Raw genomic sequence first — 18,479 nt, forward strand, 5'->3', positions numbered from 1 at the left:
TTGTGGTAAGGCCATGTGTTCTGTGGGCTTGGAAGCATGTTGGTTGGATCTACTGCTCCGAATATAAAATACTTTTTTAAAAATCTCCGCTCAGTTTATTCAGGCAGGCATAAAACTCAACTGTTCTTATTTACCAAACTAGTTATGAGTAAACAAGAACAGCTTGTTAAAAACTATCATTTCAATTAAAGAAAACAGAGTACTGTTTAAAAGACATAGTTTCTTTGCGATTCCTATGCTGTTCATTTTTTATGTGAAACTGTAGAAACTGAGAAATGGACATGCCCGATTTCTTTCATCATCTAGAAAAAGAGTAAAATTACAGTGAACGGTGGCAGGGAGAGGGCTTGATAATGTGATTCAGGGAGAATTTCCAGAGGAAAAGATTTATAATGAGGATATTGGAGAAACAGAAATACATCCTGGAAAAAAAAAAAATCCACCAAGATTCAGTATGATTCAAAACACGCTGACACCTACAGTGTGTTCTACCTCACGACTATGACAGAGAGATGCATAGAATAGGGTTGCTTTCTTTTTTTTGAGAATGTTACGTCTAAAGCAAGAATTGGGGACTTCCCTGGCAGTCCAGTGGTTGGGACTCCCAGCTCTCGCTGCTGAGGGTCCCCGTTTGATCTCTGGTTGGGGAACTAGGATCCCACAGGCCACACAATGCAGCCAAAAAGAAAAAGAAAAAAAAAAAAAAACAAGGATTGGAAAGCCACAGAGAGTCACACACAATTTGAAATATCCTAGAAGAAGTTTTTCCAAAAGTTGACGATAAAGCGGCATTGTACTGTGGAAATAAGGATAAAGGGTGCTACACAGGAAACACTTATTAACAGCCACAAATTAAGAGGTAAAAATGTGGGAGTCGTAAAAACACTATAGGGCAAATTTGATAAGAAAAGAAAACTGAGAGGGAAGAGTAAGACCATCTCAGCAGATTTAGGGGATTTTAGTTCTGAAAGGAAGAGGGAAAGTGGGTGGAGTTGGCACTGGATTTTTAGGAGAGACCACGATTAGCATTGAACCAAAAAAGTCATCTTTGAGATATTGCTGTGGAGACAGAAACAGAAGCAGAGATGCTTGGGTCTTGGAGTAGATTTTTAAAGAATACTACTGTTCTTTAACGCTGCGAGGCAGGAATTCTCAAACATTTCCAGAACCCACCTTTGTATTTCATGCAATTCGGTTCCATCTCCAATTATAAGCAAACAAATCAATTCCTGGCTGGTGCATTTCACAAACTGAGCAGGAAATGCAATTCCAGGTGACAACGGGGCAGAGGTGAAGAGTCATGAATGACTCCCAAAGTCTTTTTTTTTTTTTTTTTTAACTTTTTGGCCATGTGGCGTGGCATGCTGGATCTTAGTTCCCTGACCAGGGATTGAACCTGCACCCGCTGCAGGGGAAGCGTGGAGTCTTAACCACTGGACCGCCAGGGAAGTCTCCCAAAGTGTGTATCTTTATGGTGAGCCCTTGAAGTTCCTCCAAGTGACCTTGTGGTCTTGTATTACAGAGGAGTACTTCACTGAACACCTGTAGAGTGTGAAGTGTTGATAAGATTCACAAAAACACTTTGCACCCACCTTTAACCTAGAAGAATTTAATGGGATACTGTGAATTATGATGAGTCCAGAAAATTCATCCATTGTTGGTCCAGGCTAACTGGTCCATTTCAGAATCAGAGCAAGAGTTTCTGAGCACCATAATTTTAGAGGAACATCATAGTAAATGCTCTTAAAGTTTTTAGGGAAGTGCTTTCTGCCAATGGAGATGATTTCATGGCTCATGACGTTCAGGATTTCATAGTGTCCTATCATTGTGTCTAGACATGGGATTGCACACTGGGCCCTAGGACCAGATAACTTAAGGCATTGTTTTCTAGTTTACGGTATGCTGGGTTTTGCAAATCTACTTTTATGTAGCTTGTCATGCTTGGGACAGAAAACATGCTTTGTGATAATAGTTGATCACCTTTCACTAATTCGCTGTGAGGAACTGTCAACTCTTAGATTTGGGATATATCCAAGTAATAATAATTCTATAATAATAAATGATTTAATTATTTGGGAAATAGAGCCTTTGTCATTGAAAAATGCAAAACAAAACAAAATACGCACCCCTTCAATTCTGAACCGTCTAGAGTATCACAGACCTCCCAAAACATTTAGAAATGCATGCTAATGTAGAGAACGCCTTAATTTAAGAAAATGTTTAAAGTTTAATGGAAGAATAATAAAGAAAATATTAAGTGCAACTTACTTGATAATGCAGGGGAAATAGATGAATTTCTAGGAAAGCATAACCTTCCAGAATTGACCTGCACAATGTATAATAGAAAACTTTCATAAACTCTAAAAAAGTCTGTTATTAAAAATTGCGGTAGCTGGTTTTATGGCCGACTGATATCTATCCTTATTCAATTAATAATTCTGATGTAATTTATACCAGTGTTTCTAAAAGTGGTGGTGTGCCAGCATCATAGATTCACCTGGAAACATGTTAGAAAGGAAAATCCTTGTGAATCACATCAGTATCACTGAAAGGAAACTTAGGACAGTGCTGCAGGGGTGAGGAAGGGATAACTCTATAATCTAACAGGCTTTCCAGGTGATCCTTACGCATGCTAACATTTGAGAGGTCTGCTTTATTTTATTTTTTTTTTAATTTTTTTTTTCCATTTAAGTATTGACTTTTTATTTTGTGCGTTTTTTAAAATTAATTTTTATTGGAGTATAGTTGATTTACAATATTCTGTTAGTTTCAGGTGTACAGCAAAGTGATTCAGTTATACATATACATATATCCACTCTTTTTTTAGGTCCTTTCCCATATAGGTCATTACAGAGTGTTGAGTAGAGTTCCCTGTGCTCTACAGTAGGTCCTTGTTAGTTATCTATCTTACGTAAGTAGTGTATATATGTCAATCCCAGTCTCCCAATTTATCCCTCCCCCCTTACCCTGTTGGTAACAGTAAGTTTGTTTTCTACAGCTGTGACTCTATTTCTGTTTTGTAAATAAGTTCATTTGCACCTTTTCTTAAGATTCTACATATAAGTGATATCATAAGATATTTGTCTTTCTCTGTCTGATTTACTTCACTTAGTATGATCATCTCGAGGTCCATCCATGCAAGTGGCATTATTTCATTCTTTTTCGTGGCTGCATAGTATTCCATTTTATGTATGTACCACATCTTCTTTATCCATTCCTCTGTGGACGGGCATTTAGGTTCCTTCCATGTTTTGGATATTGAGAGCTCTGCTTTAAAATATTCTAGACAATAGTGTAAGGGAGGAAAAATAATTTTCCCTTCTGAGTTCTTGGCTGGGAACCCTGTAATAAAAGACAGATTAACAAAACGACAACATGAGTTTCTTAACACGTCTACCTCTTGTATACAAGGAAGATGCGCAGGGGAAATGTGTAACTCCTCCAAGTGGCTTAGAAGTCCAGCTTGTAGAGCATCTTCAGCAAAGAACAATGAATTTGTGGAGAAATGGCAGGAAGAAGGAAAGCAGTATTAGGCTTCCAAGGGTGGAGGTCAAGGCTAGTGAGTAGAATTTGTTATATAGATTCTTCTGGTGCCTTCTCTGGGCTGATGGAGTCTATAGTTGCCTCTGGGATTAATTTTGTCCTTCCTCATAAAGCTGGAAATCTATGTCTTGCTTTCAAGCAAATCGTGGAGGACAGAGAGTTTTTCTTGTATCTGCTCCTTCTCAGTTGCCTTCAGCTCAAATCAATCCTTATGTCAAAGTGGCATGATTTGGGGTGACATAATCTGCTCCCTTCAGTAGAAAATATGCAAGTTTTCCAAATTCATTTCATTCATGTATGGCAATAATTTAAAAACTGGGTGGTATAATTTAAAACTACAAAATAGAATAAGTCCTTTATGAACACAGGTGAAAAATTCTAAGTAAAATGGTGGCAGACATCACATAGGTCTAGCCCCAAAGAATAATATAATCAAGTAAAATTTATTTCATGAATGAAAAAATTTCAAATTCAGAAATTATATCAATACAATTAATGATAATAAAAATTGAAAGAGGAAAATCCAAGTGACTACATAGATATTTGATAAATAAAATAGTCCTTACCAAAAAAAGAAAAAAAAGAGAAAAAAATGTGGACTTCCCTGGTGGCGCAGTGGTTAAGAATCCGCCTGCTAATGCAGGGGACATGGGTTCGATCCCTGGGCCGGGAAGATCCCACATGCCGCAGAGCAACTAGGCCCGTGCGCCACAACTACTGAGCCTGAGCTCTAGAGCCTGCAAGCCACAACTACTGAGCCCATGTGTCACAACTTCTGAAGCCCGCATGCCTAGAGCCTGTGCTCTGCAATAAGAGAAGCCACCACATTCATCTCCCATATAGCTGATTCACTTTGTTATAAAGCAGAAACTATAACACACCATTGTAAAGCAATTATACTACAATAAAGATGTTAAAATAAATAAATAAAATAAAATAATTAAATTAAATTTAAAAAAAAAAAGGGAGAGAAGCTACCACAATGGGAAGCCTGTGCACCACAACGAAGAGTAGCCCCCGCTCGCCAAAACTAGAGAAAGCCCCTGTGCATCAACGAAGACCCAACACAGACAAAAATAAATAAATTAAAAAAAAAACTAAGTGAAACAGATATGGAAAACAAACTGCTTAAATATGATAAATTTTATTTACTTAAGATAATAATCATCAATCAAATAGTGAGATTTTGGAAAATATCTATCCCAGTTAGGTACAGAACTGTGACATCAGTTTTCATTACTATTGTTAAATTCTCTTTGTTTAGTTTCAATAATAAAACACAGAAGACGACAATAAAATTTATTTTAATATTAGCTCAGGAGACAAATTATTTATATTTGCAGACTATTTGGAGACTAGTAAAAACAAACTAGAATTAAGCCAATCCTATCAGGGTAAATTAACATCAATACAAGTTAAATACACAAATCAATAGATTTTTTTTTTCTGCAGTTGTTAATAATCCCTTAGGAAAACAATGAAAAATTTACCAACTCAAAATAATGCTGAAAATGATTTGCTCACAGAGCTGAATTTATATGTATTTTGTTAAGTACAGAATAAATCCTGAATATATGTAGACATAGTCCTTTGTCCTGTATTTGAATATCTAATTTTATAAAAACACAAATATGTAAATTGAATGCATACCAGTAAAATCCCAATGCATGGGAAGGAGAGGAGGAAAAGCATTAAATAGTCTTCACGTTCCAGTAATAGCCAAGGATATTGTGAAAACAGAATAGTGTTTGTGCAATGATGGCTGTGTGTTTGTGTGTGGGTGCTGGTGTAATTTATCAGAAATTAAAATTTACCATAAAGTCCCTGTTAATTAAAATAGCTAATATTAGTGAAGAAATGGATAAATACATTAATTAAATGTAAGTGATTACTCTGTATGAATATACACATACATACACATACACAGACATTCGGTACATAACAATTAATGCAGATTAAGTACGTATGTAATCAAGGCAACAGTTTAATTCAGTAGCAACAAACTAATTTCTTTGATAAATGGCTCTGTCATCATTTGCTATCTAAATGGAATAAAAACAAACAAAAAAAAACTACATTCCTACGTCCAACCACATTTATAAGCAAATTGCAGATGAGTTTTATAATGAAAAATATATACTATTAGAAGAAAATTGAACAGACTAACTTATTGATTCTGGAGTCACCTTATTACCAGCTTTTTGTTATGAAGCTAATACATTTTTCCTATTTTTAAGTCATTTTGTTTTGGGTCTTCCAGTGTTAATTGAAAGCATCTTTATTGCTACATTGGACGAGAAGAAGCATCTTCTGAGCCTAAGTTCTGTAGACAACAAGCTATAAATTATATTTTAAGAAACTATAAATACAAGTTATTCACAGACAATTGAATTCATATTCATTTAAGGAAAAAAAGGAGAGACAGTACTTCAAGTCATTTGATACCCAAAAACCTCAGTAAAAAGACAAATTTTCCTGTCCTCTGAAGAGGTCTTGGCCATGTGATTTGTGCCGTTAGCATGAAATAGTACAAAATAGAGAAGTGATAGGTGAAGGATGCTAATAAAAGGATTTGTGAGTCAGTGCAAAGAGGGAAAAAAAAAAACAGGAAATGAAAATTTACAACTTTACATAGTGCAGAAAAGAGTTTTGAGTAACTAAACAAAATGCAGCAGACCACAGATTTGTTGGCAGGGGAAGGGCATGTGGGTAAAAGGACTTTTTGTTTGTTTGTTTGTTTGTTTTTTAACCAAGCTGGATTAGTGACAAGTAAATTAATGGCCTTGAAATTGCTCTCAGTAGTTCAACAGTATTTCCTGAATATCCAGATAGTGCCGGGCTGTGAGTTGAACTCTGTGGTGACACAGAAGACAAGTGAACAGTCACCAGTTACATAGATGCGTGTTTATTGCGTATTGGGGAAGATGGATGTCCCATTCTTGAAGACGATCATATCCTAGTGGTCGTCTTTATTTAAAACTAGTAGGTTTTAGCACAGATGATTCACATTTGTATCAGAAAGAGAAACTTAATGAAGGAATTATGGAAACTTCTGCATCTGCTCATGAAGGATTAAGTGCTAAGGAAATTGCCTTCTCACTGTAATCAATTAGAGAGCTGGAAAGATACAAACAATGGTGTTCAGACTTTGGACACCTGGCAACAGGACTTTGATCCTTGAGACAAGGGACCTAACGAAGTAAGCAGTCAGTTGGCCCCAGCTTCCTGTCCAAGCCAGTTTCTAGACCTTGGCTCAAGGGAGGAGGAAGCTAAACAGGTATTTGTGCTGAATTGAGGTCACAGAGACCTGGGTTCAAAGTGTGAGGAGGCTGAGATTGCCAGGATTTACAAGGCACAGTCATGGGGAGGAGGGACCAGCACACAGAGGGAGCTCCGAGAGCTGCAGTGAGGTCTCTGGGTCAAAACTCTGCTTCTGTGTCTACACTGAGAGTAGAGACCCAGCAGAACTCACCCAAGGATGGGAGCCATTCACATCTACACCAGCCAGAGAGGAGACACCTCAGAGTACACAGGGCTCATCAACAGTGTCAAGGACAAAGCCAACAGACAAGACAGAGACTGGGAGAAAACATTCATAAAACAAGTATCTGACAAAGGACTGAAATTCACAGTCTATGAAGAAGACTTACACCTTGATGATAAAGACGCCACAGTACAGTGTTTTAAAAGACAAAAGACTTGGGACTTCCCTGGTGGTGCAGTGGTTGAGAACCCACCTGCCAATGCAGGGGACACGGGTTCGAGCCCTGGTCTGGGAAGATCCCACACACCGCGGAGCAACTAAGCCCGTGCGCCACAACTACTTAGCCTGCGCTCTAGAACCCGCGAGCCACAACTACTGAAGCCTGCGTGCCTGGAGCCCATGCTCCGCAACAAGAGAAGCCACTGCAATGAGAAGCCCACGCACCACAAGGAAGAGTAGCCCCTGCTTGCCACAACTAAAGAAAGCCTGCGTGCAGCAATGAAGACCCAGCATAGAAGAAAGAAAAAGAAAGAAAGAAAGAGAAAGAAAGAAAAGAAAGAAAAGGAAGGAAGGAAAGAAAGAAAGGAAAGAAAGAAAGAAAAGAAAATTCTATGGAAAATGTGGGGTGGAATGAAAGGAGCTTGGCCAAATGACTATCCACTGTAGGGTTCCATCCTTGTGAGGTTCTGGAACAGGCAAGACAAATGTTTGTTGGAGAAAGTGTGAGCTCAGCATGGGCTTGGTTGTGGTGCGCATAGAGCTGGACTGAAAGTTGACAGGAGGGGACCGTCTGGGAGGCCTGTGCTGTAGATCCGGATGGGGTTTGGTCCATACACCTGTGTGCTCTTTTGTCCTCATCAATGACATCCTTAATACTGACCTATCTCGGTGGTACCTGGTTTCCCTGGACTGAGGCAATCACTACCTGCCATCCAGACAACAATTTTCTCTGCAGTGACTCAGCCATCGACTGTTTTCCCTGGGGTGAGGAATCACACTGTCATGTGGTCATGATTGTGTCCCCTGGACCAACGCCATCTTGACTCTGGTCCCTCAGCTGATTCAGTCATTGATTATTTATCCCTGGGCTGACTCAGTTATCGACTCTTTTTCCTTGCCTGACTCGGTCATGGACTATGTTCCCTGCAGTGATTCCTTTGTCAGTTGTCTTCCCTGGACTGAGAGAAATATTGTCATTTCTTCAACTGTTTTCTATCCTTTTTTAGTTTGTTTTTTTGGAATGATGCTATCATTTATTGTTATCCTGTATAGGGGGAATTTTTATTTTGTCGTCAAGTGTCATCCCTGGGTTGAGTTGGTCATTGACTCTTTTCCCTGGATTGATTTAGTCATCAGCTGTTTCTCCCTGAGTTAACTTGGTCACTGACTATTTACTCCTGGACTGACTTGGTCATTGGCTTTTTTCCCTGGACTAACTCAGTCATCGACTGTTTCTCCCTGGGCTGACTCGGTCATAGACTCTTTTTCACTGGGCTGACTCGGTCATTGACTACTTACCCCTGGACTGACTCAGTTATTGACTCTTTCCCCTGGACTGACTCTGTCATTGACTACTAACCCCTGGACCGACTCGGTTATTGACCCTTTTCCCTGGACTGACTCTGTCATTGACTACTTACCCCTGGACCGACTCAGTTATTGATACTTTTCCCTGGACTGACTCGGTCATTGACTATTTTTCCCTGGACTGACTCGGTCATTGACTACTTACCACTGGACTGGCTCGGTTATTGACCCTTTTCCCTGGACTGAGTCGGTCATTGACTATTTTTCCCTGGACTGACTCTGTCATTGACTACTAACCCCAGGACTGACTCGGTTATTGACTCTTTTTCCTGGACTGACTTGGTCATCGACTATTTTTCCCTGGACTGACTCTGTCATTGACTACTAACCCCAGGACTGACTCGGTTATTGACCCTTTTCCCTGGACTGAGTCGGTCATTGACTATTTTTCCCTGGACTGACTCGGTCATTGACTACTTACCCCTGGACTGACTCAGTTATTGACTCTTTTCCCTGGACTGACTCAGTCATCAACTATTTTCCCCTGGGCTGACTCATTCATCAACTATGTACCCCTGGACAGATTCGGTTATTGACTCTTTTCCCTGGAATGGTGTCATTAACTGTTTTCCTTGGAGTAACTGGGTCATCATTTGTTTTCCACAGACTCAGGGGAGCCCTCATTTCCTGCTGTCTCATTATCAACTATTTACCTTGCAGTGATGTGTTCATAGGCTGTTTTCCCTCCTCTCAGGATATTTCAGTCAGTCTCCATCGTCAGCTGTTTGCCCTGGACTGACTCGGTCATCCACTGTGTGCCCTGGATTGACTCTGTTACCAACTGCTTTTCTTGGGCTGAGGCTGATGACGCTTCGCCATCTTGGTTCCAGCTCTTAAAAGTAGGGGTTCCTGGGAATTAAGTAAATATATATGTATTCTTATATTCACATTTATGAAAGCACACATATACACACACATATACCTGATTTTCCCCCCAGAAGAGTTGTCTCAGTTTGCATCCCAACCAAGACTCTACAGGGGTCTCTCAAAGCCTGTGTGTTCCCAAACTTTTAAGTTTTTTCCCCCAATATGATAGGTGAGGGATGGTGTCTAAGTGTATTTCATGTTTTGCTCATTTGTACAATCAGTTTGTTTGGACTTGTTCTCTATGAATTGTTTTTAACTTTGCTTTCCATTGATTTTCACAGTTCTTTAAGTATTAAGAATATTTGCCCTTTATCTGTTATGTTGCAAATATTTATCCTCAGTTTGCCTGATTTCTTATGACTTAATGGCATTTTGTGTGTGTCTGTCCTGCAAATATATATTTCTAAAATTATATAGTCAAATGTATCAACCTTTGGTTGTATTTGGATTTTGAGTGATGTTTAGAAAATGTTACCCCACACCAAGTTTATGGGAGAATTAGTTCACTTTTCCTCCAGAACTTGTGTGTTTGTATGGATGTAGGTGTGAATGCACTTAGGCATGTGTAGAGATGCACGTATGCTTAGATACCTGATTCATTTGAAGTTCATCTGTGTGTAGGAAGGAGATGGATCTAAATGTCCCGTTTTCCAAATGGTTACTCAGTTGCCCCATCACCTTTTATTAAAAATAGTTCATGTTTGCCCAGTGGTTTGTGATGACCCTTTTATCAGGCACTGAACTTCCTTATGTTTGTGTGTCTAGTTCTAGATGTTTAGTTCTGTTTCTCTAGTCCTGTTGTCTGTTCATGTGCCTATGACACATTTCACTATAGATCCTTTATCACATTTTTCACACCTCACCAAGGGTTTTTCTGGATGTCCTCACATGCTGGTTATTCCACATAAATTTCCTTGTCAGCTAATCTAACTCCCTAAGACGGTTTATGATTTTTTTTACTGTGATAACATTAATTTTATAAATTAACTAGAATTGACATCTGTCGTCAATGTGTTCCTCTTTCAGGAGGTTTTTGCAATTTTCTATTATAGATTGCTTTTGGTACATTTCTTTTTAAGTTGATTCCTAGACATATTAACTTCTTAGGTGTTTTTGTACATAGAGTTTTCTCTAATATTAACTACTTTGGGCATGTGTGAATGACTTTTATGTTAATTTTTATAGCTAATTTACTCAATTATTTTATTGTTTGGATTAGTTATATCATTGATTTTCTAAAATTTCCAGGTATCATCTGCAAAACAATTGGGATTTACTTGTTTTTCTAATCCTTATGCCTCTAGTTTGTTTATTTTGTCTCTTTGCATTAGCAAACATCTCCAGCATAATTTTGAATAGCCGTGGAAATATTTTGTGTCCTTGCTTGCATTCTTTGAATGAATTCCACTTGGTCGTGGCATCTTTTCAATGTAGTGTTAGATTCTTTTTGATAATATTTTGTTTAGTATTTAAGCATCAATATTGACAGCTGATATTAGTCTGAAATATTATTTCATTCTTCAGCATGATACTTTTTAATTAGAATTTAAAGTCCTTCATTATGAATTTAAATATTTGAAAATAATATAGTTTTCAGTTGTATATAAATCTGACACATTAAAACTCTTACATTGCTCTTATAAATGTATCCAATTTTATCTTTGTATCATGGTGATTTGAAAACTACAGTTGACCCTTGAACAACATGGATTTGAACTGCCAGCGTTCACTTATACATGGATTATTTTCAATAAATACATGCTACAGTCTTACAGAATCCATTGTTGGTTGAATCCATGGATGTGAAACCACAGATATGGGCTGTCATATATGAAATAAATATATATGGATCTTTATACAGATTTTCAACCGTTTGGGGGTGGGCCCCCCAACCCTCATATTGTTCAAGAATCAACTGTATTTTCCACTTAAAAGTATATGACCAAACTCTCCTATAACAGTAGGACATTTTACATTATTATTCTTTCCTGCTTAAATTAATATTTATATTTCATCCTTGCCAAAGAATTTTAACCTCAACATGATAGATGTTTTTGAAAATGTATTAGTTATATCAGTCCCCTTCTATCTTCACATATGTATCTAAACTGAAAATTACCTTTTCCTAATTCCTAAAACGATAGTGACTCTCATGTTAACACTTCTGATTGAGCTATCATTGCATTTTTATTAATGATAATTTATCAAAACATAAATACATAACACATTTTTAGGACATAAGTTTTTATGGAGAATGTTTGGGGATGGTAAGACAACAGGAAATTATGCATAGGTTCTAATATTCTCCTGGCCCGAATCATCCCAAACTGAACTTATCACATAGGCACCAATCAATTCCGTCATTCCTGGAATCAGTGACTGACCCAGCCAATCACTAGACCCAGAACTTCCAGCACTGTTATTTAATCTGGAGTGATTACCACTACCCGGTGAGGGAAGACCACAGTCAGCAGCGGGATAGTTATTGGCCCTTTTCTGAAGCCTGGATTACAGGCTATGCACACTTGCCTGAAACATATTTAAGCCCTGAGTGACATTCTCATCCCACACCCAATTCATTTAATTAAAAAAAAAAAAAGTAACTCTATGAAAGTGGAGTTTTATTGACTATTGTGACTATATTAATAAATAAGCCGCCCTATCTAATCCAAAAGTATAGATTATTCTAATGGAATTTAAAATGTACATACATGCTTTGTGTGTGTGTGCGTGAGATATATATCCGAAAGATTAGAATATAAAGCTGAAATGATGGAAAATGATATTTTAGATGATCATTATCACTCTCAGAAAAGAGATTTTGGGGGGAGGGAGAGGGATGGATTGGGAGTTAGGGATTAGCATATGCAAACTATTATATATAGAATGGATAAACAATAAGGTCCTACTGTAGAGCACAGGGTGCTATATCTAGTCTCCTGGGATAAACCATAATGGAAAAGAATATAAAAAAGAATGCATATATATGTATAACTGAATCACTTTGCTGTACAGCAGAAATTAGCACAACGTTGTAAATCAACTATACTTCAGTTAAAAAAAAATTGAAAAGAGATTTTAAGGCAAATATTAATAGAGACAAAGAAGGATAATGCATAACACACACACAAAAAAGACAGTTTATCCACCAGGAAAAGATTAAAAATTCTGAACTTGTATGCAACTAACAATATTGCTCAAAACAAGAAAATAAAAACTACAAGGAGATATTGGGAAAAAATAAGGAAATACAAAAAGAAACAAGGACAGTGGGATTGGAATCTTTACTGTGTTCTCTATGGGAATGTGTTTTCTATTGTTTGTCCTTGTAGGAACTTATGGGGACAGAAGACAGGGGCCCTAGACCCTAAGGACAAAGTGTGTGTCTTTCATCTGTGCACTGAGAATCATCCATCCCTCACTGGCCAAGTCCAAAACAGATTGGAAAACAGAAAAGGTAGGAAGCTTCTGTTTTTCTCCAAATTGTCCTTATTTCCCACCCGAGACTATAGGTCCCTAGAAGCTCAGTTCAGGCAGCAGGGCACTTGCTGGGAGGGACAGCATTAGCTTGGAAATAGCTGAGGACACCCAGATACCAAGGGGCCATTCTCAGTGACCTACGAGACTCAATGAGTCCTCGTAAAGGTATATACGTTTCGCTAATGTCATCATCGGGGAAGCTGTTGCCTGGAGTACCCCCATGAAATGTGTTCTGCTGATAAACCTGCCCCGTGCTGTGGGCTGTTAGCAGTTACCCTCACATGGCATGTGTGTTAAGCCCTAAAGACCGTAAACATTGTGAGATTTAGAGAAGGAGTTAATATGAGCTGTAGGCATGACCATGTGAATAAGAAGGGGTGACGTTTAGTAACGTCAGAAGCCATGGGACGGGATTGAACAAGATTGGTTATCACCAACCACCATACTCCTGGCCCAGAGAAACTTTCAAATGGGCGCAAAACCATTAAAATGGTTTTTAATTTAGCATTCTGTGTTTCTCAATTTAAAAATAAATAGCAACGTTTAAAGACCGTATACTAAGATTACAGTAAACACTTTAACACTTTATTTTAAAGCCAGGATAAGGTGGCTATATAAGCACTTAAACCTTATAATGGTCATTATTTGCAGTGTGGTTTGTCTTGGATACAGAGATGTGTAAATAAATGCACGCAGGGTAGGTCCTAGTGCACAAAGAGCTGACCATGAGACAGAGAGTTATACTCTAGAATAAAGCAAAACAGAGGCTTAGCAAAGAGAAAGCCTGACCAACAAACGCCCACTGAGAAGCAAATCAGATAACTTCTCTGGTACTAAGAACAATGCAAGCATGAATGTGTATTTCTAAATATGCACAGAATATCTATCATTGCAAGGAAGTGTAGGATGCATCCAAACAGGGCTCTACAGCCCAGACGTAAACTCTAGCCTGGAGCTACTCTTCTGAGTCAGCTCAGAATATTCATCTGATTTAACCAAATAAAACATGGGGAGATACCTTATTAAAACACATAGAAGTTATGGGATATTCCACATAAAGGGTTTACTGGGCTAGGAGCAGAAAAGAGGTTGATGAACATCAAATGTACAACTTTCGCTTACTATATATTTTCCAGAGATGAAGTCTCAGTACTTTAGCATTTGAATATTACATATGATTCATGAGATTTGTTTTTTTTTTCCTTCTCATCTACAATATGTGACTCTGTTTTTTCTCATCCTGAGAATCATGGCCAGAAAGTCAATCTGTTGTTTTATATTCCTTTCAACTGCCAAGAAGAAAAAAAATTCACTTTTACCTTCTGTTAAAAATCTGTGAAATTCTCACACAGAGTGGATTTTTAAAATCCAGTTCAATTCCTAAGAGAATGATTTGTGCATTAACCAGGCTGAGAGAGAACAGAAATATTGTAATTCATGGTTTTTAATTCTGCGTTCTGGTTTCTCAATTTAAAAATAAACAGCAACATTTAAAGATCATATACTAATATTGCAGTAAACACTTAAACACTTTATTTTAAAACGGGGATAAGTTGGCTGTCTAAGCACTAAACCTTTTAATTCACAAAGTGCTTTAAAACGGGAGCATCAGAGCACACACATGTGAAACAGTAATTATTCCCTAAAGAGGATAAACACTGTAAGGTTTAGAGAAGGAGTTAATAAGAGCTGTAGGCATGATCATGTGAATAAGAAGAGCTGCTGTTTAGTGACAGCAGGAGAGATCCATTTATACGTATATGGAAGCAAAGAAAACATGAAATCAAGGACACATCAGAAGCTGTTCAGCAGTGTTCGTCTTGGTCAGCTTTAGGTTAGACAGTTTGCAAAATCTCAACATTATCAATGTTAACAAAAACCGGTGCAACCTGAGATTCCTGGTACACTTTGGTTGCCCTAAGTTTGAAGATTATCAGGCATTAAAATAGGTAACCAGAAGACAGAATTCCGCTTCTTCACGTGCATTACTCTCAGATGAGAATTTCTCCCATCTGGGTATGTAAACCACTTCCTCAGCAGACCTCGGGCATAAAGCCTGCTTTTCTGAGTTCTACTATAATTGGTTATTCAAAGCAGATCCTTGTAAAAATACTTATTCAGACTTCTTTTTTGGTAGGATTATAACCTTTTTTTTTAACATCTTTATTGGAATATGATTGCTTTACAATGGTGTGTTAGGTTCTGCTGTATAACAAAGTGAATCAGCTATATGTATACATATATCCACATATCCCCTCCCTCTTGCACAGATTTTAATTTAGTTAATTTTGATTTAAACTCCAAAATTCTTTGGGGGAAAATACATCATTGACGTACACTGTGATATATGTTTCATGTTTACAGTATTTTCTTTAAAAAAAAAAGGAGTATTTTCTTGGTGTGTTGAATTTCTTTCTAAATGTGCTGGAAAATTTTGGAGGGATTGCTAGAGCTTGTGACAGGCTATTTATTGGGTGGGCTGGGAACAGGGCTGGGTTAGGGTGAAGTAAAAGAAGTAAGTGCTTATTTACAGAGCATTTGTGTCTCATGCAAAAAAAAATTTTTTTAATAGGTTTTTATTGGAGTATAATTGCTTCACAATACCGTGTTAGTTTCGTTGCACAACAAAGCGAATCAGCTATATGCATACACATGTCCCCATACCTCCTCCCTCTTGCGTCTCCCTCCCATCCTCCCTATCCCATCCCTTTAGTTCATTGCAAAGCACCGAGCTGATCTCCCTGTGCTATGCAGCTTCTTCCCACTAGCTATCGGTTTTATGTTTGGTAGTGTATATATGTCAGTGCTACTCTCTCACTTTGTCCCAGCTTAGCCTTCCCCCTCCCCGTGTCCTCAAGTCCATTCTCTACACCTGTGTCTTTATTCCTGTTCTGCCCCTAGGTTCATCAGAACCTTTTTTTTTTTAGATTCCATATATATGTGTTAGCATATGGTTTTTGTTTTTCTCTTTCTGACTTACTTCACTCTGTATGACAGACTCTAGGTCCATCCACCTCACTACAAATGACCCAATTTCATTCCTTTATGGCTGAGTAGTATTCCATTGTATATATGTGCCACATCTTCATCATCCATTCATCTGTTGATGGACATTTAAGTTACTTCCATGTCCTGGCTATTGTAAATAGAGCTACAGTGAACACTGTGGTACATGACTCTTTGTGAATTATGGTTTTCTCAGAGTATATGCCCAGTAGTGGGATTGCTGGGTCATATGGTAATTCTACTTTTAGTTTTTTAAGGAACCTCCATACTGTTCTCCATAGTGACTGTATCAATTTACATTCCCACCAACAGTGCAAGAGGGTTCCCTTTTCTCCACACCCCCTCCAGCATTTATTGTTTCTTAGCTTTTTTGATAATGGCCATTCTGACTGGAATGAGGTGATACCTCATTGTAGTTTTGATTTGCATTTCTCTAATAATTAGTGATGTTGAGTAGCTTTTCGTGTGTCTCTTGGCCATCTGTATGTCTTCTTTGGTGAAATGTCTATTTAGGTCTTCTGCCCATTTTTGGTTGCGTTGTTTGTTTTTTTGACATTGAGCTGCATGAGCTGCTTGTAAATTTTGGAGATTAATCCTTTGTCAGTTGCTTCATTTGCAAATATTTTTTCCCATTCTGAGGGTTGTCTTTCCGTCTTGTTTATGGTTTCCTTTGCTGTGCAAAAGCTTCTACGTTTAATTAAGTCCCATTTGTTTATTTTTGTTTTTATTTCCATTACTCTAGGACATGGGTCAAAAAAGATCTTGCTGTGATTTATGTCCTAGAGTGTTCTGCCTGTGTTTTCCTCTAAGAGTTTTATAGTGTCTGGCCTTACATTTAGGTCTTTAATCCATTTTGAGTTTATTTTTGTGTATGGTGTTAGGGAGTGTTCTAATTTCATTCTTTTACATGTAGCTGTCCAGTTTCCCCAGCACCACTTATTGAAGAGGCTGTCTTTTCTCCATTGTATGTTCTTGCCTCCTTTATCAAAGATAAGGTGACCATAGGTGCGTGGGTTTATCTCTGGGCTCTCTATCCTGTTCTATTGATCTATGCGTCTGTTTTTGTGCCAGTACCATACTGTTTTGATGACTGTAGCTTTGTAGTATAGTCTGAAGTCAGGGATTCTGATTCCTCCAGCTTCGTTTTTCTTTCTCAAGATTGCTTTGGCTATTCGGGGTCTTTTGTGTTTCCGTACAGATTGTAAGATTTTTTGTTCTAATTCTGTGAAGAATGCCATTGGTAGTTTGATAGGGATTGCACTGAATCTGTAGATTGTTTTGGGTAGTATAGTCATTTTCACAATATGGATTCTTCCAATCCAAGAACATGGCATATTTCTCCATCTGTTTATGTCATCTTTGATTTCTTTCATCAGTGTTTTATAGTTTTCTGAGTACAAGTCTTTTGCCTCCTTAGGCAGGTTATTCCTAGGTATTTTATTCTTTTTGTTGCAATGGTAAATGGGAGTGTTTCCTTAATTTCTCTTTCTGATTTTTCACTGTTGGTGTGTAAGAATGCCAGAGATTTCTGTGCATTAATTTTGTATCCTGCAACCTTACCAAATTCATTGATTAGCTCTAGTAGTTTTCTGGTGGCATCTTTAGGGTTTTCTATGTATAGTGTATGTCATTGGCAAATAGTGACAGTTTTACTTTTTCTTTTCCAATTTGTGTTGATCTCCCTGGCCTCCCTCCTGTGCCCCCAGGACCAATGCAGCGGGGGGGGGGGGGAGGGGGTGGCCTTGGAGGACAGGGGACCGACCTGAGAGCTCAGCAGGCTCCCAGTGCCCAAGAGGGTGGGGCAAACGCCCTCTGCTCCTCTCGTGCTCCTTCTGGAGGGTCCCTCCTGCCTGCCTCTCCTGATCTCCCCAGCCTCCCTCCTATGCCCCCAGGACCCAGGCGGCCTGGATGGGGCTTTGGATGGGGAGAAGCGTCCTGGGAGCTCAGCAGGCTCCCCAGCCCGAGTGGGCCACGCGATCACCCTCCGCTCCTCTCCTGCCCCTCCTGGAGGGGTCCTCCTGCCTGCCTCTCCTGATCTCCCCGCCCTCAGGGGCACCGATCCTTTCTGGCCTCCACTTCTCCTCCCCTCTCAGTCCCCCTACGTCCTACCGTTTCATTTTAGGGTTCCTCCCGTCTCCTTGGGGGTCAGAGTCCCCCACCAGCGGCTGCCAGACGCCCCAGTTGTGGGGAGATGCTAACTCTGAATCTTGTTTTTAATTGTGGGCAAGACAGGGGTGGATTTGGGGAGATGGGTCAAAGAACAGAGAACTTGGTCCATAAAGCAAGGAGGTGTAGACCATGGCTGTGAACTCAGCTCCTCTGGGATGCCAGCCAGAATCCTTTAATGCACTTAGTGAGGTCTTTTCTGGTCAGGGAAACTTGACTTTGGTTGGGGTTGAACCACCAAAAAGCAAGGGCAACAATGGAAATGGTTGTGCATTGAACTGAGGCTCTTAGGAGTCTGGACTGCTATTCAGATCGCTTGTACTGTTCTTATGCCCCTTTTTGAAGA

At 38.8% G+C, this 18,479-nt stretch overlaps 1 protein-coding gene across 1 annotated transcript in view; it reads left to right on the top strand.

Annotated features, from left to right (window-relative positions):
* The window catches only part of LOC309652441 (steryl-sulfatase-like), a 344,513-nt gene extending 326,337 nt beyond the window's left edge, over nucleotides 1–18,176 (top strand). Inside the window, exon 10 of the mRNA XM_082446231.1 lies at nucleotides 12,814–18,176. Within this exon, the coding sequence (XP_082302357.1) occupies nucleotides 12,814–12,845 (32 nt within the window). The 3' untranslated portion in view covers nucleotides 12,846–18,176. The remainder of the gene's footprint in view (nucleotides 1–12,813) is intronic.
* Nucleotides 18,177–18,479: the final 303 nt, after the last annotated feature.

The sequence above is a fragment of the Balaenoptera physalus genome, assembly GCF_965194825.1.
Source record: "Balaenoptera physalus genome assembly, chromosome: X".
Taxonomy (NCBI): domain Eukaryota; kingdom Metazoa; phylum Chordata; class Mammalia; order Artiodactyla; family Balaenopteridae; genus Balaenoptera; species Balaenoptera physalus.